The sequence below is a fragment of the Fukomys damarensis genome, unplaced genomic scaffold (genome assembly GCF_012274545.1).
Source record: "Fukomys damarensis isolate Sample0158 unplaced genomic scaffold, DMR_v1.0_HiC HiC_scaffold_37, whole genome shotgun sequence".
Lineage (NCBI taxonomy): Eukaryota > Metazoa > Chordata > Mammalia > Rodentia > Bathyergidae > Fukomys > Fukomys damarensis.
In genome coordinates this window covers 33,468,423-33,490,900 of record NW_022900949.1, presented here as the reverse complement: position 1 = coordinate 33,490,900, position 22,478 = coordinate 33,468,423, and the positions used below count along the sequence as shown (strand labels likewise).

The 22,478-nt window shown below is 50.4% G+C and overlaps 1 protein-coding gene across 1 annotated transcript in view; it reads left to right on the top strand.

The window, feature by feature from the left end:
* Positions 1 to 22,478, top strand: part of Ruvbl1 (RuvB like AAA ATPase 1) — a 34,763-nt gene that overhangs the window by 5,841 nt on the left and 6,444 nt on the right. Inside the window, exons 3-8 of the mRNA XM_010617301.3 lie at positions 3,699 to 3,831; positions 11,212 to 11,363; positions 14,618 to 14,707; positions 15,480 to 15,629; positions 17,101 to 17,164; positions 18,248 to 18,446. Of these exons, the coding sequence (XP_010615603.1) occupies positions 3,699 to 3,831; positions 11,212 to 11,363; positions 14,618 to 14,707; positions 15,480 to 15,629; positions 17,101 to 17,164; positions 18,248 to 18,446 (788 nt within the window). The remainder of the gene's footprint in view (positions 1 to 3,698; positions 3,832 to 11,211; positions 11,364 to 14,617; positions 14,708 to 15,479; positions 15,630 to 17,100; positions 17,165 to 18,247; positions 18,447 to 22,478) is intronic.

Sequence of the window (22,478 nt, the reverse complement as noted above, 5' to 3'; positions counted from 1 at the left end):
GTGTCCTTTGGTTTTTGTTGTTGCTTTTTTTTTTTTTTTGGTACCGGGATTCGAACTCCGGTCCTTGCGTTTGCGAGGCTGGCAGTGGAACCACTGAGCTAAGTCCCTGGCTGTTGTTGCTTTTAAGAAGTCTAATTTTGAGGATTTTGCTAGGTATGGTGGCACATAACTGTAATCTCAGCAGTGGGGAGGCTGAGGCAGGAGGATCATCACTATGAGTTCCAGGCCAGGCTAGGCTACACAGCAAGAGCCTGTCTCAAAAAAACTGGAAAACAGTTTCTTGGGAGGATTTTAACTTTTCCTTCTGGATGTTCTGGAGATGTGCTTGGTTTTGGTGCTTTACTATGGTGTATAACAGGTGGATTTATTTGTATTTCTCCTACCTGAAATTATTTGTTTCCTGGATCTCAGTATTCTGTCTCTGCCCAGTTCTGGAAATTCAGCCTTTACCTCTCCTGTCTTTGTCTCCTGTGCTCTGTCTCACAGCTGTCCGCACTCTAGCTAGTTGAGGTTCCTGCTCTGGTGCTTTCCTGCTGGGGCAGTTTGATGTCCCCTCCTGGCCCCTTCCCTGCACTGTCTGGGCTGGGTTTTCGGGTGTCCTGTCTCATGCACCTGCAGTGACATTTAGCTGTCAGTCGGAGGCTGAAGTGCTGCTGTTGTCCTGCTGGGCCGATTCCGCAGTGGGAGCTGCCTGGTCCTAAATGGATTTGGACCAAGGCTGGGAAGTCTCAGGCTAGAGCTTTGCCTTTGGGCCGCTTTGCTTTCCAGCCTCTCATATTTTCTAGCTTTTTGTTTTGTTTTGTATTTTATTGTGTTTTCTGGTACCGGGATCAAACACAGGACCTTGCACTTGCAAGGCAGGCGCGGTGCCACTGAGCTAAATCCCCAGCCCTTTATTTTGTTTTTTGAGACAGGGTCTCTTTATGTATCCCAGGCTGGCCTTGTACTAGGGAGATCCTCTTACCTCAGCCGCCTGAGTGCTGAGATCACACGCGTGCACCGCCATATCCTGCCGACGACCTCACACTGTTCATAATGGGGTATTATGGTTATAGTTTTAGAAAAGGAGATGTTCAGATGAGATTGAAAGTAAATTTCCTCAGCCTCTTTTTTATGTGCCACTTGGCATTCACCTGGTGGGGTGGACACAAGAAATAATGGCTTTGGAGATCTGGGTTTGTACCCGGGCTCTGCTGTTTGCTAGCTCTTTGACCTTAGGTGAATCGGTAACTTGTGCATTTCAGTTTCTTTCCTTGATACAGGGTCTTGCTTATAGTCCAGGTTGGCTTTGAACTCTCAGTAATCCTCCTGCCTCAGCCTCCTCTAAGTGCTGGGTTTACAGGTGTGTGCTGCCATGCCCAGCTACAGTTTCTTTTGCTTGCTCTCTCTCTCTCTCTCTCTGTCTCTGTCTCTGTCTCTGTCTCTCTCTTTCTTTCTTTTTTTTTGGTACCGGGGATCAAACTTGCACCTTCAGTTTCTTAATCTGTAAAATACAAACTAAAACATCCAATTCACAGGCTGGTTGGAAGCACAGTGAGAGCTATTCAGTACTATATGGAAGGGGTAGGTATTGTAACTGTTCTGTACTATAGGAAACTACACAGGCACGAGGCATTCATTAGTCAGGTATCTGGCATATTGTAATGGAAGTATGCTGATGGTCTCTGTTAAGTGAAAGAACTCAGACCTGCCATTGAACTGGATACGGTCACTGTCATTGAACTTGGAAGCTGAGAGTGTTATTTGGGGCGTACAGATCCCAGGGTGAGGAGGCAGAAGGACTGGGCAGGAGGGGCCTGGCCAGCCCCTGGCCTGATGGTGTCCTGGTGTTTGTGCTGCTCTTTTCCTTGTGCCTCTCTGGTTCTGCTATTTCTCCTGCTCTCTCAATGCAAACCCTAGATGCCCAGGGTACAGCAGCCTGCGAGGGGCATTGGTACAGGCCCATGGTGCTGGTCGGAGCCCTGCTGCAGCATCAACTGCTGCCTAGGAGCCTCTGCCCGCTGTGGCCAGACCTTCTTTTCCTCCAGACAAGCTGAGTGGCTGCATGTTCACCGGTTTCCCAGTGTTCAAAGAGTGGCCACAGATCACATTTCAGAATACTCGTGGGCTGTGGGGCCATACAGGATCAGTCTAAAGGCAGGTAGTGTGCTCCTGGGGTCCAGCCTGTCACTTCTTACCACACCAGATGGGGAGGAAGCCAGGGACAGGGGTTTGCCGAGTGCCCAAGCTCACAGGAAGATAGCTACAGTCAGGACCGAAACCAGTTTTTATGCTCAGGGGCTAGAGCTTCTTTTGCTGCTGGATGTTGAGCCTTCCCAGCCTCTACTGTTTGCCAAAGCTATCACCAAAGGGGCACTGAAAGGAAAATCTAAGAAGAACCTTTCTTGGCCCAATTTTTATTTGTATTTTAAATTTTTTTTTGAGACAGAGTCTTGCTATGTGGCCCAAGCTGGCCTTGAACTCACAGCAATCCTCCTGCCTCGGCCTCCCGCGTACTGGAGTTGTAGGTGTGTGCCACTGCACCCGGCTCCCCAGCTAGTTTGTGGACACTGTTTTTGAGCTCACATTGTTCCTGAGTGGTGAGCTGGCCTCTTTACTGTGCACCTGGGAGGCGCCCTTCCTTACACTCTGGTTTCAGAGTTGAGCAGAACTGGAAAAAGCATCAGACCATGGCATTCCCAGTCCTGTACCAACCTTAGAGAATTTACCTTTTGTTGTTCCCCACTTCCCACCATGAGGATCCAACTCCATCCACTGAGCTACATCCCTGGCCCTTGCCTTTCGTTCTTGATGTTTGACCAGACATCAGTCACATCCAGTTCTGTTCAGCATCTGCCGGCCAGTTACTCCCAGACATCAGTTTGTAGTTTACTTCAGTGAAGGTTCAAAGGCAGCTTAAGGCCAACCCACAGCTCCAGAAGTCTCCTAACACATCTCTCTCCACTCAGTGAGCCGTATACCATAAAAGGAACAAAAAGCAGCTTATTCCTTCATTACTGATTTCCAGTGGGTTGTAAATTAAGCACCAGTTTCTTGCATTTGTAAAACAGGAAGCAGGATCTCAGAGACCCTGGTCAGGGGTGCCCTGAGCTTTCATGCGGTCAGGTAAGACCCTGTTGTGAGGTTGAAGGAGCAGGTGTCTCTGAGACAAGTAGTTAAATAGTCCAGGCTGGCCTCAAACTCTCCTCAGTCCTGCCTCTGCCTCCCGAGTTCTGTGATCACAGACATGCGCCATCATGCCTGCCTGGTGAGGGACAGTTTTGGAAGAGCACACTAATTTCACTGGGCCCTACTGCCAGTGTTTCCTTCTCTGCTCTGCCTTTTCCTAGGTCATGGTGCCTCAGCTGTGTTCATTAGTCCCTTTCTCCATTTGCTTCTTCCTGCAAGTGGGGGTAGAGTGGCAGCTACTTGCTGGACTGTCAGAGTGTAGGAGGCGCTTAGGGCTGGGCTGTGCTGGGTAGGGCTCCCTGAGGGACACTTGTAAGTATGGGGTTGGTCAGCGTTGTCATTTATGATATAAAATACAACGATGTCCAAAACGGTCATCACTGACTGTATGAAAAATATGCCTATTGGTGTTAATTTAACTGAATGGATTAGCTACTTGGTCCTTCCTGATTAATAACTTTTATCACATGTTTCTAAATCACCATGTCTTGAGGACTGAAACAGACTGATGTCCTTCTTGTCTTTCACAGACAGCTTTAGCTCTGGCCATTGCTCAGGAGCTGGGGAGTAAGGTTCCTTTCTGCCCGATGGTGGGAAGCGAGGTTTACTCGACGGAGATAAAGAAGACAGAGGTGCTGATGGAGAACTTCCGCAGGGCCATCGGTGGGTACCGTGGGTGTGGAGGAGTGGCTTCTACTGAGTCCTGGGGAGATGCCCTCCGTGATGTGTTCTTGCCCTGCACATTGCCATTGTCTTTACAAACAGAACAACCAAACTGCAGCTTTTCAAATTGAGCTTCTGCAGCAGTTGGAGTGAATGTGGAGCCCAGTTACAGAGCTGGGCTTCTTGATGTGGTCAGGATAGATGGTTTGGCTTGGCATGTAGCTGAGGGCTAGAGTGTGTGCTTAGCATATACAGGCCTTGGGTTCCTGCCCAGCAAGTCCTCCCCCAATGTGGCTGTAAAGCATCCTTTTAAGAACAAGTCCGATTTTCCTGGCAGCAATCTTCTGCTTTGAGAGACAACTGTCTGCTGAAAAGGTTGGGACTTGAGCCAGTGCTGTTGTATACTAGACTGCCAGAATGCTCTGGTGCTTGGTGGTGAGCCAGGCGAGGCGGCCTCTTAGAGAGGAGATGCTGTGTGGGCACTGGCAGAGCCCTGTGCCTGTGATGCTGCCTCCTCTGTCTTTGGGCTTCCAGAGTGGTGCCAGGCTTTTGCTCCCTCCCCAAAAAGGATCAGTCTACATTTGCTTGCAAAGAAATGGAGGCCAGGCCTGGTGGTGCATGACATTAATCCCATGTACTCCAGAGGCTGAGGCAGGAGGCTTCCAATTTCTAGGCCAGCCTGGGCAACTTAGTGAAACTGCCTCAAATAAAAAACACCAGAGGTGTAGCTCTGGTACAGCACCTTTAGGTTCGATCCGCAGTGCTGGTAAGAGGAGAAAAGAGAAAAGAAGGAAGAGAAGGTGAATAAGCCTCAGAAAGTTAAAGAAGTTGCTAGTGACCTGTCTGATTCCCTTTGTCCAAGCACTGCAGATTTGCAGTGAGGAGAGAATTGTAAGTCTTTCAGCCCCTTTCTGAATGTTGGTCTAGTGCTAGGCAAACCCTTAACTTTCCTCAGATTTGCTAATAAAAATAACTTACTCCCTTAACTATTACTACTACCTTTTATTAAGCTGAATGATTAAAAAAAATTTTTTTTGAGAATTTTTGACTTTTTATTTCACTGATGTAGCTCCAAGGGCCTAGAGCTGTACCTGAATGTCCTTAGGGATGTGTTATGTGCAGGTACTGACTCCCCACAAGGAATGTAGACATTATGTACTACAAGCATACTAATAAAAATAGAAAGAAAAAATTTGTTGAGTAAAATAATCCTCTGAAATTCATTCTGTTTTCTCCTTTTTTTCTTGTCCCTTCCTTTTTCCTTCCCTCTTCCCTTGTTCTTCCCATTTGAACATTTTCTTCCCTGTCCAAATATCTATTATACATTTTAGTCTTTATTTCCACTTCCAGTTTCCCACACCAAAGAAACAATGCGGTACTTAAACATGTGTGTCTGATTTATTTCACTTAAGAGTTTGGTCTCAAGGTCCATCTATTTAGCTAGAAATGTTTCAAGCTCTGGATGTTTAGTTTTTTGTTTTCTTCAGTTTTCGCTTTTAAAAACAAGGCAGCCAGGAAATGTCATGTCCATCTCCAGGCACATGTGTGCAGGTCTCTAGGGTGTAGTTGTGGGGTCATAGTCACGACACTGGCCGAGCCTGTACACATCACAGTCCCGGAACGAAGGTTGGCATTCAGAAGATGGAAACTTCCTAGAAAACGTGGAAATGATGAAAACTTGACACTAGTAAAGTCTTGCTTAGGTAGGGCTTTGGAAAAGCAGCTGGAGGGGCCCGGAGCCCATGGGGTCTGGCTTCAGTTTGACAAGGTCCTTTTGTGGAGCCAGGCATGAGGGTGAGGGCGGACGAAGGATGGAGAAGACGAGTGGGTGTTGGCGGCAGCGTGGTCTGGACCGGTGACAGCGGAAGTGCTTCCAGGTCTGTTTGCATGCGAGTTAGGGCTGGCAGGATTTCCTGAAGGGTTAGATGTGGGGCGGAAGCGAAAGGAAAACGGGGCTCCTTTGAGAGATGGCAAAGCACAGGGAGGAGCCGTGGCTGCCAGAGTGCAGGGCCCGTGTTTGTCTCTGTAGCTCTAGTTCCTGGTGCAGAGTGGGTACCCAGTGAGGTTTTCCTGCATAGGGAGAGAAGCAGGTAGACCCTGGAGCAGAGAAGCCTAGGGCAATCATGTGTGGTGACAGACAATAATAGTGTCGGTCTATGGGCCCTGGGTGCTGTCACGTGCCCCACTTCTGGCCTTTGGAGGATGCGGCTGTGCCCATGGCCCCTCAGGTATGGCCAGGCACCCCCCCCCAGCACTGCAGTCATCTATTTTCCAACCAAGTCCCTGTGAGCATTGGATGGTGTCATCCCATTTCTCACTCACTGTTTCGTGGTGCTGGGGATGAAGCCCAGGCCTCGCTTGTGCAAGCCTGCTGTTGTGACCAGAGATGGTGAACTGCCCTTACCAGTAAAAGTGGTGTCACTTTGAATGTGGACTTTCTTTAAAAATTTAGCCCAATGGGCCGGGGATTTAGCTCAGTGGCACCGAGCCCGCCTTGCAAGTGCAAGGTCCTGAGTTTGACCCTTGGTACAGCGTACAGCAAAACAAAACCAAAACAAACAAACAAACAAAACCCCCCAAAAACCCTGCCCAATATTTCTTAGTGGAAATATCTTTTACCAGAAAATAGGAATTTTGTTTTTGTTGCCTGATAAGCTCAAGTGTAGCAAATACCTAAAGAGCACATAAAACACTAGCTAGTTAGGAAATAAACCTTGATGCATTTGCCATGCAGCTCAAAACACAGAGCACAGCCAGCAGCCGGGACGTCACAACCCTCCCTGGTTGCAGTCCTCTCTGCCAGGTGTGTGATGATGGGGAATTCATACTCGGTCATCGACACCGCATATGCCCACATCTGTAGCCTACACACTGGGTCTAAATGGAACCACATTGTGTGTGTTCTTCATGTTTGTCTTCTTTAACTCGACACTATGTCTTTTGGCTTCAGCCCACATTATTGTATGTATTTTATTCCTTGGATCCTTACATTTAACCCGGAGTACCAGTAGAGATGACTCAGGATTGCCCAGGGTTTAAAATCAGCACTCGGGAGGCTGAGGCAGGGGGGACTGCTGCTAGTTCAACGCCCGCCTGGGCTACATAGTGAGACCCTGTCTCAAAAAAAGAACGGAAACAAAAAGGCTTCAAATCTCTCGGAGTGCTTTTTGTTTCTTTTCTCTGTATGTTTTTGAGGTGGTGTTGCAGCCCCGGACCCACAGGTGTGTGGCCACTGTCCCCAGCTGACTTTCTGATTTAAACATGTGCCAGTGTTTTTATCAATCTCGTCATTTTAATGATGTGAACAATAAGCTGTTACAGCTGATTTGAATATCTGAATACTTTAAAAAGTTTATTTAGGCCGGGGATTTAGCTCAGTGGTTCCGCCACCTGCCTCGCAAGCACAAGGACCCGAGTTCGATCCTCAGTACCAAAAAAACCCAAAGTTTATTTAGAAACTAATTTTGGGGTAGTGATAAAATCTATTCAAACTGGCCTTCAGATGTGCTTCTGTGTTTGGATTGCTTAAAGGTAGCTTAAATGGTTTCTGATGCAAGTGACCTTGGGATCTGGGCTGCAGTTTGCTGTTTTTGAGGGGAAGGGACAGTGTGATTCTTTTGATGGCAGCAAGGTGAAGAGAAATTTCTTGACCCCGCCACAGTATGAAAGGGCAGCCGCTGACCGCTCCCACCTCCCTTCCTTTGAATTCCTGCTCGGTGGGCAGGGGCGGGAGGAAGTGAGAGCCCACCAGAAATGAAACGCCAGTAGTCTGTGCCGTTTCCTTGACATGATGAAGGTCCCTGTCAGGGATTTAGAAACCCGAGCCAGCAGATGAAACCTGTGTCATTTGTGTTGCCGTTGCCAGAGATAGCGCGAGCTCGGCCCCTTTCTTGGCTAACAGCCGGTCCCATTGTCCTCCAGCAGCATCCGGGCCACTTGTCAGCACGGAGCAACTACTAAACAAATGTGGGGCTAGTGAGAGATGGGAATGCCTTTCTTCCCGCCCGAGGCTCATGTCAGATATAGGTGAGCATTCCAGTGGAAGAATTTATCTCCCTGGGCTGTCAAAGATTTGATTTTTTTTTTTTTTTCAAAAACTAAAGTTCCCTTTAAAAGTAAGTCATTTTCCAAGTTGGTCACAATCTTCTCTTTGCAAAGATTCGTGTTGTTTGGAATATTTTTTTCTTGCTCTTCAGTAACTGAGGACTTGGTACAGCAGAAATGAAACCTGTCCTCTCTTTTGGGACTATTCCAAAACTTCCATTTGTAGCTATCAGATGGAGGAAACTTTTCCTCCCCTGACTATCTGAGCGTCTCTGTCCCTATTGGGTTTCTAGGGGAAGGCGCCCACTACACGATTAGATAATGTGCAGGTGAAGTGGGAAGTGCCCTGGAGTACCTGGCACCCTGCGGGACGCTTCCATATCAGGACAGACAGCTTGGTGGCAGGGACACCAGAACCACATCAGGGCATCCTGCCCTTGGGAGCAGCTTCTGTTTCCGTGTGTGTGTGTGTGTGTATATGTGTGTGTAGAACAGAGTTCTTCATTATTCTTTAGATAAGGGCCTCACTCTGGGAAGACTTTGGGATCTGCTAGGGAGCTGTGAGCTGAGAATGATGAATGATAGTAACCCAAGCCCAAGACTCGTGGGGCATGGAATGGTAGATGCTCCTCAGGTGGGTCTGAAGATTGAGCACTGCAACCAGGGGCCAGCAGAGGCTGAGAGCAGTGTCCCTAACCCAAGCTGTCTGTGTCCCTCCTTCACCAGGTCCCATGGAGTCGCTTACTTACTTGTTTCTTCTAACTCAACTTGATAACTTTGTGTAGACACAGGCAAGTGCAGAGTGTGATGGGCGGCCTAGTGGGTTCCTGTAAAGAAAACTCAGGAAACCAGCACCCACTTGAGAAGGACTATCACCTGTACCCCTGAGCACCTTTGTGTCCACTTGTGATCGCCATCTCTGCTGCCCCAAGTGAGGGATGGTCTTTATTTATTTATTCAGTGCTGGGAATTGAAGCCAGGTCCTTCTCACTGAGCTACGTCCCCAACCCTTTTTACATTTTTTAAAATTTGAGGTAGACTTTTGCTAAGTTGCCCAGATGGGACTCAAACGTGTTATGCTCCTGCCTCAGCCTTCTGAGTGCTGGGATTACAGTGTGCACCATCACACCTGGCTTTCCATTCTTGTGAGTGGCATAGTGTGTTTAGACTTATTGTTTGAATCAAGACATAAACAAGTGTATACATAATAGATTGGCGTGTGTCTTCCATCTCTCTTTTTCCCCCTGGGGACACAGTATAAAGGAGACAGAGACAAGAGTTGCACCCACGGGCTGGCAGAAGGGTCAGTCGGCACATGCTAGTGGGCACATGCCAACTGGGAGGGGGCAAAGGACAGAGCAAGGTTGTGGAGGTTGAGAGTTGTGGCCCTAGGGTTGGCCCAGGAGGTGGCCCTGGTCCTACGGCCAGAATCCTGGGTCTGTCACGGGGCAGGAAAGGGCCACCTCTTCCTGCTGTGAGATGGAGCTGGGCACTCACCCTGGCAGTGTCACAGGGCTGAGCTGCAGGCCCCTCCTGCAGTCCTCACTGCTCAGGGGTTCCAGGGTGGATGAAGAAGCCCCTGCCAGGAGAGGTTAGTACGATAACCTGTGGATGTGGTCTGCCAGCTTGCCTACAAGTCAGGGCCCTCCAGTGTACATCTTCCAGTTCACGTGTGTCCAGTGTGACCCGAGAATTGCTGGCAGCCTGGGGATGTGGCGTGGCCCGTCGGTGGGCCTATAAAATCCTTTTGACAATAAACTTAATAGCTGCTAACTCCCTCGTGGCTTGGCATAGCCTCAGAGGAAGCCATTTCATTCCTTGACCTGGACTTGGGGTTGTGGAGAGGGGTGGTCTGTGTGTGCATGTGAGCGTGTGTATGTGAGGTGGGTGTGAAGCAGTGTTCAGCGATGTGCTTTTGTCTTCCTGTTGAACACCTTCAGTTACCAGGAGGAAGACTCTCTTCCCTGTCTTCTCATTTTAATGTGATGCTAGGGGTGTCATGGAGGGATGAGGAGGTTTACTCCATCGGGCCTGGCTTTCACTGAGTGCTGAGACTGGGATTTCTGTGCCCTTTGGCCACCCCCCACCTTGAGCCCTAGGGCTGTATGTGGGCCGTGTGGAAGTGTCTGCAGGTGTGCCTCCCAGGTGCTGGGGTGCCAAGTGACAGTGCCCTTGCCCTGTGTGACTTTGTTCACTCGCCCCTTCCTGTGTGCCTGCCACATGCTTCTAGGCCCTGGGCTGTGCTGTGCACAGCAGGGAGTGGTCTGGGTCACATGTCATGGCATTGTGTGTCCCTGTGCCGTGGACGTGCAGGTCTCCGGGAGGTCAGCATGGAGAAAGCCTGAGAAGACAGTGAGGAAGCTTCCTCTTACACTGAGTCTGCAGGCAGCTGCCCACGGCTCTGGGAAGCAAAGACATTGTTCAAAGAGGAGTGGAGACCACAGTTCTTAGATAACGAAGAGACACATGTTAAACAGCTAATCAGGGCAATATTTAGAGTGAGGAGAGAAATTTTCTTCATTTACCATATTCTTTATTTTTGGTATTGAGGATTGAACTTGGGAGGTAAGCAGCAAAACCACTGAGCTAAATCCCTGGCTCATTTACCATATTCTGATACAAAAACTAAGTGCTGTTGCTCTGGGGACAAGTGCTGCTATTGTGCCCGGGGGGGCTGTGACCTTAGCTCGGTTCCTTTGTCCGGGGGTCCGGTACGCTCAGCCAGAGCCCGTGCCGGCCAGTGTGGTGTCGTCTCTGGGCACGAGCCCTGCTGGCTCTTGTGTCTGCGCTCGGCCGGGACTGAGGTGGTGACTGAGAGTTTCTGAGTCAAACGCAGAGAGGAAGGCGGTGCCTTTGGTGCCACTCACCAGTGGAGTCGCCTGCTGTGGGGACAGAGACCAGATGAGCAGCTAATGCTATGTCTCACCCTCTGAGGTCTGGGGCAGTTTTGAGAATCATAACTTCTCTGGCATTGAACCTAGAGAGTTCCTTTGAAAGCTGAAATAAAATTGCTTTTCCACATTGCTGAATAGCAGCAGCTCCAGTTTGTATTTATTGCTTTTCTGCCCATGGTGACATCCTTAAAGTTACAGCACTTTATTTTTAATCTACCTATTTCTTTATTTTTATGGTGCTGGGGATGGAAGCCAGGCCTTGCGCATGCTGGGAGAGCACTTACCATTGGGCTGAACCTCCAGTGCACCATTCCTAAGGGCGATTTGTCGTTCTCTGTGATGTGGAAGTTTGGGGCTAAGGAGATTATAAGAGAGCTATTGATGGATTGATTTTGTGGGGAGGGTTCCGCTGCTCATTGTGGCCCATCTGTGTCCCTTCCAGGGCTTCGGATAAAGGAGACCAAGGAGGTCTACGAAGGCGAAGTGACAGAGCTAACACCGTGTGAGACTGAGAACCCCATGGGAGGGTACGGCAAAACCATCAGCCATGTGATCATAGGACTCAAGACCGCCAAAGGCACCAAGCAGCTGAAGGTGAGTGTCGTCCCAGGGCTCTGTTCTCTTGAGCCTCCCGGCACTGTGTAGCTTTCAGCAGATGGTGTGACCTGTCTGTGTCCGGGGTGCCTTGCCTGTGTGCTGTGGGTCACAGAGCCGTTGGAGGATTGTGTGTGTATAAAGCAGTACCCAGTACCCAGTGGAGGGCTTGGACACAGGAGGACTTACTGAAGAAAGCCGTTATTTTATTTGTTGTTTTTTGAGGTAGTATCTCACCAAGTTGCCCAGACTGGCTTGGAACTTGTGATCCCCCTGCCTCAGCCTCCTGAGTGGCCTAGGATTACGGGCACTCCTCACCCTGGCTCACCTTTTTTATTCACTCCTAGGAAATCACATATGTATGATAAACATTACCTGGGGTTAAGCCAAGGAATCACCTCTGCCAACCTGTACCCTCCTTATGACCATGGGTGAAGGTCTAGGCCTTAGTTTTCCCAGTTTCTAGTGCTCACCTGCACAGAAAGCGGTGGGATAGCAGTAATGGTGATGTGATCGTGGGGCACACAGCTCTTGGGGGACCTCTGTAGACACCTGATTGCAGTTGCTCATGTGCCGGCCTGGAAACCTGAGTCAGGGCTCTGTGGAGAGGACACTGCGAGCTGTTGGGGACCTTCCTCAGCACCTGTCCCATAAACCTTCAGGAGGCGGGCAGCAGGTGCCTGGGAGCAGTGTGACCTTTGGCATCAGAGTCTTGTGATTAACTGTTCCAGGCATGTGGCATTAGGCAAGCAACTTCATCTCTGGGCAGTGCGCCTTCATCTGGTAACTGGGAGTAATGACTGCTTGCTTCAGTTAGGAGGGCAGAACGTGTCCCGTGGAATGGGAGCTTTAACATCATTGTGAGAGAAATGGGACAGTCGAGACTGCAGACTTTATTATTATTAGTAGTACATGACATGATTACTTTGCCTCTCCTTTATTGTGTGCCAAACCCTGGGCTAAGAGCTTCAATGAAGATTCCACATATTGTCACGTATGTTTATGCTTGCCTATGTGTGTGTGTGTGTGTGTGTGTGTGTGTGTGTGTGTGTGTGTCTCATTCCTTTGTCCACAGGTGAGGGACCAAGACTCATAGGTGAAAGTCACCTTGTGGTGGCACAGGTGATTCAGGGATGGGGCCGTCTGCCTGCCAGTTGCCGTGTGACCTCTGGAAGTCATCTGCACTCTCTGAGACTCAGTTTTCTCATCTATAAACTGCACTAGATTGGCCATATAATTTTTCCATCTTTACTCTGCACTCTGATTTTATAGGTCTCTGGTTCTGTAAGGTTGTTTCTTGGTCACTGCTTTATGGAGATCATAAAAATGTCACTTGCTCAGAGGGCCATTTTTCTTTCTCCTGTGGGGTCTCAGGAGCCTGCCTTTCACATCTTTTACACCTCCTCCTTGTTACTCCAACAGGCATTAATTAGATCCCTTAGTAGGATATGCCAACTTTCAGTGTTTACCTCTTCATTCAGTTCATTTGGGAAATTAACCGGTATAAAAGTGCTTGGGGCAGTGGGCCTGGTGGCTCACACCTGTAATCCCAGCACTGAGGAGGCTGAGGCAGGATGATCGCCGCAAGTTTGAGGGGCCAGCCTGGTCTACATAATAAGTTCAAGGCTGGTGTGAAACTATATAGCAAGACCCTGTCTCAAAAAACCAAAAAAAAAAAAAAAGAAAAGTGTTTAACTCAATGTCATCTAGAGAAAATAAGATGTGCAGTTTAAATTTTAGCTGCTTTGCCTAGTTTCTTTAAGAAAATAATGTAAGGGAGAAAATACGTTTTTCTTCTAAAATGAATACTTTTGGATACTTTTAGCATATATACAAGGTATCTGGAGAGGAGGGCCTCAGAATGCTCCGTGGGTATTTGAGTTTGCAAGTGGCTTCTGGGATTCAGGGAAGAGACTGGCGTTAGTGTCCTGCCCGCCTTCCCAGCATCTTCCCTGGGGACCCTTGGCATTGTCCCCTCAGAAGCATAGCCAGCCAGAGGCGGGTCCCAGGGTCTGCTGCTAGGCGGTGGCTTTGGAACAGCTCTGTTGAGATAATTTTACGTGCAATTTGCGCATTTTAAATGTTCAGTTTAGGGAATGTTAAATTACTCACAGTCATACACCCATCACCACAGTCTAATTTTAGAAGGTTTTCTCTGCCCCCAGAAGAAGCCTGCTTCCACTAATAGGCACTGCCTTTCCCAGCCTTAGCCCTAGGCTACCACTGATCTACTTTCTGTTCTATAGATTGGCCTTTCTCAGGGACGTTTCATCAAATGGAATCATGCAGTGTGTGTTCTTTTCTGTGTCTGGCTTCTTTCACCAGGCTTGGGTTTTATTCATTAATTTGTTTGGGGCAGAGCCCAAGTGTTTCCTACCACAGTCTTATTATATAATACAGCTCCCCTTGAAGTTTAACCTAGAGAAACCCACAGTTAATGCTGGGTCCTTAGCAGGGAGACTGCCCTGGGGGCTGTAACTCTAGGTGACCCGGGAAAACAGCAGCCCCCTGTGTGAGTGTGAGTGTGGAGGGTGGCAGTCCCCAGCCGAGAGGATGTAGGCGCATGCTTCCCTTTGGACTGTGCCTACCTGGGGTTGCACCTGGTGCTGCTCCATGGATGAGGGGGCTGGGTGGAAAGCCTTGTCCAGCACCATTGCCTGGAGACCATCAAATGGCCGGCAGGTGCCTCACGGGGGAAAATTCCCCCACCACCATGGGTGGGGAGAGCCAGGGGGAGCAGACAGCACTTGCCAGAGGGTGCAGGCAAGGATCCATGGGTGGTGTGGCCCCTCTAAAGGCAGCCAGAGCTTTCTTTGAAAACCCTTTATTAAATGGTTGTGGTGGCACACACCTGTAATCCCAACCCTCTAAGAGGCTGCGGTAGGAGGATCATAAGTTCAAGCTCAGTCTGGACAGCTTAGCAAATGAGTGAGAGCATTTTGTAAAAATAAAAAATAAAAAAGGGTAGAGATGTAGCTTAGTTGGAGGCCCTGGGTACCACCCCTAACACTGCAACACAGCCAAAAACCGGAAACAACCCTTCTGCCAGTTTCCAGCCTCTCTGGTGGGGGAAGAAGAGCAGTGTCCCTCTTGTGCCTGTCTGCTCAGTCCCCGTTGGGCTCCATTGTCCCAAATGCTGAGAAGTGCTCCACACAGGCAGAGGTGCCAGGCTGTCACAGAAAGCTCCCCGGAAGCGGTCAGAAGGAAATAGGGCACATACCACAGCTTTCTGAGTCCCCCTCATTGCGTTGCAGCTGGACCCCAGCATCTTTGAAAGTTTGCAGAAAGAGCGAGTGGAGGCGGGAGATGTGATTTACATCGAAGCCAACAGCGGTGCAGTGAAGGTAATGCTGCCTGGCTAGCACCCACCTGCTGTGTCTGCAGGAGGAGCCTGGGTGACAGGGGGTCCTTGCCCTGGGCTCGGGTGTTGGGGCTGACATCGGTGCAGTATGGAGCGAAGGTCAGCAGCTACCCCTCATGCAGAATAAACTCCGCTTCCCTTCACCTTCATCCTTTAACCTTCTTGTGATGAACGCAGTCTGTTAGAAAAATACTAAAACCTGCTTAGAGGGGGACCATGGGGTGAGAAACCAAAACAACTTTAGTCATTTTCAAATTGAAATGTGCAGGGCATTTAATCTTCCTTTTATCGCTTTAGTATACTCTTCCTGAGATATATGCATGTGGGGAGGAACGCTGAGTTAGTTGGCATTCTTCTCTGTCTGATTTCCCTTACAGTTTGCTCACTGTTTAATGGATGAGCATAATACTTCATATCGTACGATAAATCACCCACCTACAAAGCAGTCTGAGCAGCTCCCTCTGTCTCCATTTAATCTACTGGGTTTGCCCTTTATCGGGAATTGCATACAGTTAAAAGAAAGAGGGGAGAGATGCTTGGAGAAGGTATCAGGTGTTTCTCAACTGGATTTTTGGAGCCTGGTGATGAGCAGATAGCTGGTTTCTCCTGGCAGCAGGGGCGAGGGGCATATGTGGAGTTTGTCAAGGAGACTGTCAGGCCCGCTTCTGGGAACTGAGACCTTTATCTCACTTAGCACTGTGCCATTTGGGGACTTGGCAGTGGAAGCTCATGGGCACTTGCATTTCTTTCTGCAGAGGCAGGGCAGGTGTGACACCTATGCCACAGAATTCGACCTTGAGGCTGAAGAGTACGTGCCCTTGCCAAAGGGGGACGTGCACAAGAAGAAGGAAATCATCCAGGACGTGACCTTGCACGACTTGGATGTGGCCAACGCACGGCCCCAGGTACGCATGCTCGCGTGCTGCCTGGTTGTCTGACACTTGGGGCTTTTGTGTGTGGGCCACGCTGAAGCTCTGGGAATGAACTGTCAGGGTCCCGCTGCCACTTGGCAGGCGGGCCTTTTCTGTCTGTGATGTTCAGCAATTAACATCGACATGAGCTACGAGGGGGCTCTTTTGTCCCGATTCAAATGCACGAGTCACAGATGATTTCGTGGGCATTGTTCCTGTCCCAGCCAAGCTTCTGGCCTGAGCTTGCCAGCCAGTGGCCTCATGGCTTCTCTCCAGTAGTGGGCTCCAGGCTGGCTGCCCCGAGTGTTCCTGCTGGAGAGCAGGAGTGCTCTTGTCCCTTTACAGGATTTCAGAAAGCCTGACAGAGCTGCATCTTTGCCTCTGCTGAGTGAAATCCCCAGATTTTTGGCTGTGCTGACACTGTTGTGTGTATCTCTAGACAGGAGATGCACACTTACACCTTGCTAATAAAATGTAGGAAAGTGTGCATTGCCTTGTGACCGTTCTGGGAAATATGTGACTAAAAGCAGCAAAGCATAACTGCTCCCTGCTGCTGACCTTTCAGCTTGATTTCACCTTCATCCTAAGAGACCATCTCCTCACTCGCAGGGAAGGATTGATGGGTTTTGTAGCTTGAAACCTGAACCTTAGAGCTTTGGTCCCAGGCTGCTGGTACCTGCTGGCACCTACCACCCGGAGGTAGGACTCGTGTCTCCCAGCTGACCCTGGAAGCCTCTGGGCTGGGAGGGAGAAGCCAGGAGCCCTGTCATCAACTAGATGGCCGATTTGGGGGCTCAGTGATCTTGTTCTGCTTCCTAGAGTGCAGGGCTGTTTGGGGTCAGATGGGAGTGCCTGGAAACATTTGCTTCCTTAGCTGCTCAGCATTTAGTGAGCCTCGTCTGTGTCCTGGGGGCTTGTGACAACTGCTCATATGATCACTGTTCTGACAGGAGCTGGTGGGAGGACGCAGGTGGATAATAAGTGGCCCTGCGGGGACCCCTCAGCCAAGTCTAGGAGAGGAGATGTGGGGATGGGATTGTGGCACAATTTCGCACTGACTGACAGTCCCAGGTAGGAGTGTTGGGCAGGGACATGGGCCCAGAGGGCATTTGGCCTGACTATTATTAGGGGACTGGAGCTTCCCGGGAAAGAGAGCACCATGCCTGGCAGCTGGACTGGAGTACACAAGGCCCGGAGCCATGACAAAGCTCGTGGGTATTCACGGAAGTGTGGAGAGTCCCGTGTGGCTAATCAAGGGAGAGGATTAGGAAAGAGCTGGCTCCACTTCCCGTGAAATGTGTTTGAGTCTTACAGTCTTGGCATCACTAAACTTTTCTCTGAGTCCAGAGGCTCCTTCAAGCCTCCCAGGGGAGGCGTGTTGGTGTCTACACCACAGGGTTCTTGAGCTGACCTAGGGACTTGCAAGAGACAGGGAGTGAGGCTGACTCCCATCTTCTTTCCGCAGGGCGGCCAGGACATCCTGTCAATGATGGGCCAGCTGATGAAGCCAAAGAAGACAGAAATCACAGGTGGAGCAGCCTGGAGCAGGCCGGCTGGGCGGGTGGTGATGGGCAGGACCCGGGTTCTTCTGCTCGCTGGGCCCCAGGAGGGCACCTGACCTGGACCGTGCCTCCCACAGCACTGTCTTCCCGAGTTGGTCCGTCACCAATGGTGTACTCTGGCCCCAGAGCCATCCTAGTTTCTGGTCCCTTTGAGATCCCAGGCGCATGAGGCCCCCTTCTTCCCTGCTCCCGCCCTTACCAGCTTCTGGGCACTGCCTGGGACCTTAGTGACCCTCTCCTAGCTAATGACCACCTGAAGCTTTGTCACCTTTAAATGTTGGCTGAACATTAAAACCACTGTTACCTTGAGACTATCGGCGGCGAGTAGCCAGAGACCTTTTGTGAGTGCGCAGGTGCTGCCCCTGTGACAGTCCCTGCCGTTGGCCTGGTGGAATCCACTGCATCGGATCTTCCTGTTGTATCTGTGAACAGCTCCCTCTGGGTGATGGAGATACAGGAGCTGCCTTGGAAAATGAGGGCTGTGACCTGAAATGGGTTATGGAACTGTTGAGGGCCTTGTCCCTCTTTTCTTCAAAGCCCTCACCCGTCCAGGACTCCTCCCCGAGGAGGCACTTGACTGAAAGTTAATTAACCTGGGCTTTGTCACACAGGGCTAGCGACAGGGAAATTTGAAAACCTATTTGAAATATGAAAACCTATTTCATGCCCCCACAACCTCAAGTGAGGATCAGGCCAGGAGCTAGATGGGGTGCTGGTAGATAATGAGGCACAATAGGGAGTGTGACGGGCCAGGTCCTGCAGAGGTGAGGCGGGAGGCAGAAGGCCGTCCTGTGCACAACTATCAAAGCCACTTCACAGACTTGAGCAAACTCATTTTCAGGGAAGGCTGTCAACTCTGACCTTTAGGTGGGATCCTCCCTGTTTCTAGGTGGTGACACTGAAGTCTTGGTTGGGGACAGAGCCCACCCAGGGCTACCTTGCTAGCAGGAACCCCGGCCATTGGGTTGGCTTTAGGTTGGACCGGGAAGAGGAGAGGAGAAAAGCAGCTCTTCTGCCGGGGCTGACCACTGCCATCCTGTCATCTCCCAGACAAACTTCGAGGGGAGATCAACAAGGTGGTGAACAAGTATATCGACCAGGGCATCGCCGAGCTGGTCCCGGGTGTGCTGTTTGTTGACGAAGTTCACATGCTGGACATCGAGTGCTTCACCTACCTGCACCGTGCTCTGGAGTCTTCCATCGCCCCCATCGTCATCTTCGCGTCCAATCGCGGCAACTGTGTCATCAGGTGGGTGGCTGCGTCACCTCTCGCCGGGCTCCTGGGCTCCTTTCTATAGCCCCGAGTGTCAGGCGTTCGGACAGGGTAGGTTTTGAGAGGAGATGTACCACAGTGCCCAATCCCCAGTGTCATTTTTGCACGGTCGATGGGGCAGCCGCTGCCCTGTGACCTGTGACTGGAGGGTCTCTCGTGCCAGGGTGACAGCGAGGTGTTAGGGTTTGGTCATCCTTCAGGCTCTGCAGAGGTGAGATCAGATGAAGTGGCTGTTGGTGACTTCCATGTGTTAACCTCCTGAGTCCTGAGCCAGCTCTGAGAGGTATTGTCAGCCTTATTTTCAGATGAGGAAATAGTTGTGTAGTAACTTGTCCTTGTCATTAAGAGAAGAACAGGGTCTTTGTGATAACCCCAGACCTTCCCTAAGATGTGGTGGCTTCCTGCACCTCCCGGCAGGCCCACCTTGCTGAATGCCCATAACCCTGGAGGCTGAGTGCTCCTGCCTGTGCAGGGCCAGGGCTGGGGCTGTGGATGTCTGCAGTTCTTTTTCTCCTAAATGCTCTTGAGGTCCCCAAGCCCCAGAGAACCCACCGTCTGCCATCTCACAAGCCCTAGTGTCCATGCTCCCAGAACTTGGTAGTTTTACCACTTGTTGGGTTTTCTGTGGGCCTGGGTGGACCTGAGCACTAGGGCTCTGCAAGGCCGGGGTAGGGAGGGCCTTTTTTTTTCTTTTCTTCAGTACTGGGGATCGAACTGAGGACCTTGTGCTTCTGAGGCAGGCGGCAGAACCACTGAGCTAAATCTCCAGCCCTGTCATGGGCTCTTGATGGAGACATTGTCCACAGCCTGGGTGGCTGGCTCAGGTGGCCCACCGGGGGACAGACTGCTCTGCAGGGCCCTTCCGGGCTGCTCCCACTAGCACTAGGTATCTAGTACCTGATTCAGGTTCCTGTGGCATCCTGGAAGCCGCTCTGAGGCCTGCCGAGGACCGCTCCTACTGGTGCTTCCTTCCATCTTGGAGAGGGCAGCTTGTGCCAGGTGCAGTCCAGAGTTGGGGACAGGAGCACGGCTGCCTCGGTGGTGGGGGACCTGTTAGGCTTGCCTGGCCTGGGTCAGCCTGGCTCCGATGTGGCTGCTCAACAGGTGAAGGGCCCAGCCTGGATATGTGGTGCCCCCTGCTGGTGAGCTCTGCTCATGGGCTCCCTGCCAACACAACCTGGTAGATGAGCTGGCTCCCCAGGTAGCTGCCCTGCCCACGACAAGGGGCACAGGAAGGTGGCTCCTATCTGAGGACCTGCTCAGTGGGGACAAAGTTCTGGTCAACTGTGCAGCTCTAGAAAAGGATCTTGGTACTGAGTCCTTGTACTGATAGTGACAACAGCATAGTTATGGCAAAAGTACCTGCTGACCTTCCAGGGAGCTCTCTGTGTGTCCCAGGCACCCAGAGTATGAGAAGGGACAGAGGTGCCAGGTGATGCCACACTCAGTTCAGGCTCTTGAAAAGAGCTGGGTGTAGAGTGTGGAGTGTGACAGAACTTCTGGAACATTTACAGATTTGGGCAACATCTGATGTGCTGCCACTGAGGGGCCACCCTGCCCCCAGGCCAGTGTCTGACCCCCAGAACTTGAAGGGGTGGTGACACTTCCTGAGGATCTCCTGATTGCCTCAGGTGACCTCAAGGTGCCCAGCACCCTGTGGGCCAGTGAGGTCATGTGGAAGGGACAAGCTGGTAAAGCCCTCGCTCTCCCTCTCTCGCACTCCCTCTGTCGCCCTGTGCCCTGTGGTCTGGCTAGGGGGTGCACTGTGTAGAAGGGGCATCAGGGAGTGCTGGGCACTGTGTTTGCAGCCATGGCAGCGTCCCTTGTGCTGGTGCGCTCCCTTTGCCCCGGATTCTTGCCGTCTTTCCAGCTCTGAGTGGCTCTCGTGGGCTGAGCCGTGGCCCAGCTGTGCCCTGGGCCATGGATCCAAGCGTGAGTCTGGTTCCTTGGGAAGCCGTGCAGGCACTGGTCCTTGGGACTTGGTGACCCCTGGTAAGTCCCTTCACCCTGCCTGCATGCACCGTCTTTCTTATGGAATTATCTGAAGGTTAGCGGTGGAGGTTGAGTCCACCTGGGGGAACTGGCTGAGCTCTGCCCAGGCTGCCTATGCACCCGGCTTGGCCACAGGGACCGCCGGAATCCCACACGTCACACAGCGGTGTCACAGGTTTGCATTTCCTGAGACTTAGTGATGTTGAGCATCATTTTGGGTTTTGTTGGCCTTTTGTGAATCTTCTTTGGAAAAGTGTTCATATCTTATGCCCATTTGTTACAGTCTTATCGTTGAGTTGTAAGAATTGTTGTGTGTTCTGGTTGCTAGATCTCTGTCGTGTATGTGGTTTGTAAATATTTTCTCTCATTCTTTGGGTAATCTTCTCAGTTTTTGGACATTATCTGTTTGTTTGTTTGTTTGTTTTTTGGAGATGGTCTCACTGTTGTACCCCAGGCTGGCCTTGCACTCTCGGCAGTCCTCCTGCCTTAGCCTCCCAAGCGCTGGGATCACGGTTATGCATCACCACACCCGGCCGTGGACAGCGTCTTTCGATACATACAAGTTTAAATTTTGATTTAAAACTCTAGTTTTAGCAGGCAGGCATGGTGGCACATACATGCAATCATCAGTTCAAGGCCAGCCTGGAACACATGGTGAGTTCAAGGCTAACCTGAGCTATATAGCAACACCTTGTCTCAAAAACCAAAATAAATAAATAAAACTCTAGTTTACTAATCAGGCTAGGATGTAGCCCAGTGGTAGGGCACTTGCTTAACATGCACAATGCCCCTGGGTTTGATCCCCAGCACCACAAAATAAAACAAAACCCTCTGACTTATATGTGTAGTCTGTCATCTATCTGTCTGTCTGTCTGTCTATCGCAGTACTGAGAATCAAACTGAGAGCCTTTGCACTTAGCTATATCCCCACCCCTTTTCACTTATTTATTTAGTTTTAAATTTTGACATAGGATCTTGCTAAGTTTCCCAGGCTGAGCTCAGACTTGCAGTCCTTCCTCTGCTGGGATTACAGACTGTGCTTTTGTCCAGTTGTGATTTTGGTCTCGTGTAAGAATCCATTGTCTGATGTCGTAATGATTTCTGCCTTCTTGCGTGTTGATTTAGGATTAGGTCCCTTTTGGGTTAATTTTGGGGTAGAGTGTAAGGAAGGATCTTTGATCCAGCCGCATTCTTCTGCATCTGAATGCCCAGTGGTCGCAGGAAGATTTTTCTTTTTTTCCCCCCCGGGGATCAAACTCGAGACTTTGTGCACCTGTACGGCAAGGTGATGGAACCACTGAACTAAATCCCTGGCCCAGGAAGATTGTTCTTTTCATGTGGTCATCTTGGCAGCCTAGTCCAATACCGGATGCTGTCTTTGGCCTTTACTCTACCCACTGAGCAAGGTTTAGGTAGCCTACACCTTCCCATGCCACGTCCCCGTGCTTCTGTTGGGGGCGAGCCTGTGTTTCCTGTGTCCCTGTTGTCAGGTATAGTGGCAGTCTGCCATTCTCACCCAGGGCCAGTGTTGCCACTGGGGGCATTGGTGATGTCTGGAGATGGTTTTGCTCCTCGCGGCTGGAGGTACTGCTGGGCGCCCTATAAGGCATGGGACAGCCTATCCACTGAGTGGCAGCGAAGAAGCTGAGTTTTTGTGTGTTTTTTTAAAATTTAATTTTATCCCATTCCCCTACCTAAAGTCCCCTCCCCTCCATGTGGACAAAAGCTTTGTTTCCATTTTGTCCTTCTATTTTCACTTTTTTCTTGTCCCTTCCTTCCTTTCTCCCTCCTCCTCCTCCCTGTTCCCCTTCCCTTTTGAACACTTTCGTCCCATTTCTCAACATCCATTATACATCTCAGTCCTTATTTCCACTTTCAGTTTCTCGCACCAGAGAAACTATGTGGTACTTAAACGTGTGTCCGATTTATTGCACTTAAGAGTATGGTCTCAAGGTCCATCTATTTAGCCATAAAAGTCTAAAGCTCATCCTTCTTTATGGCAGAATAGTACTCCAC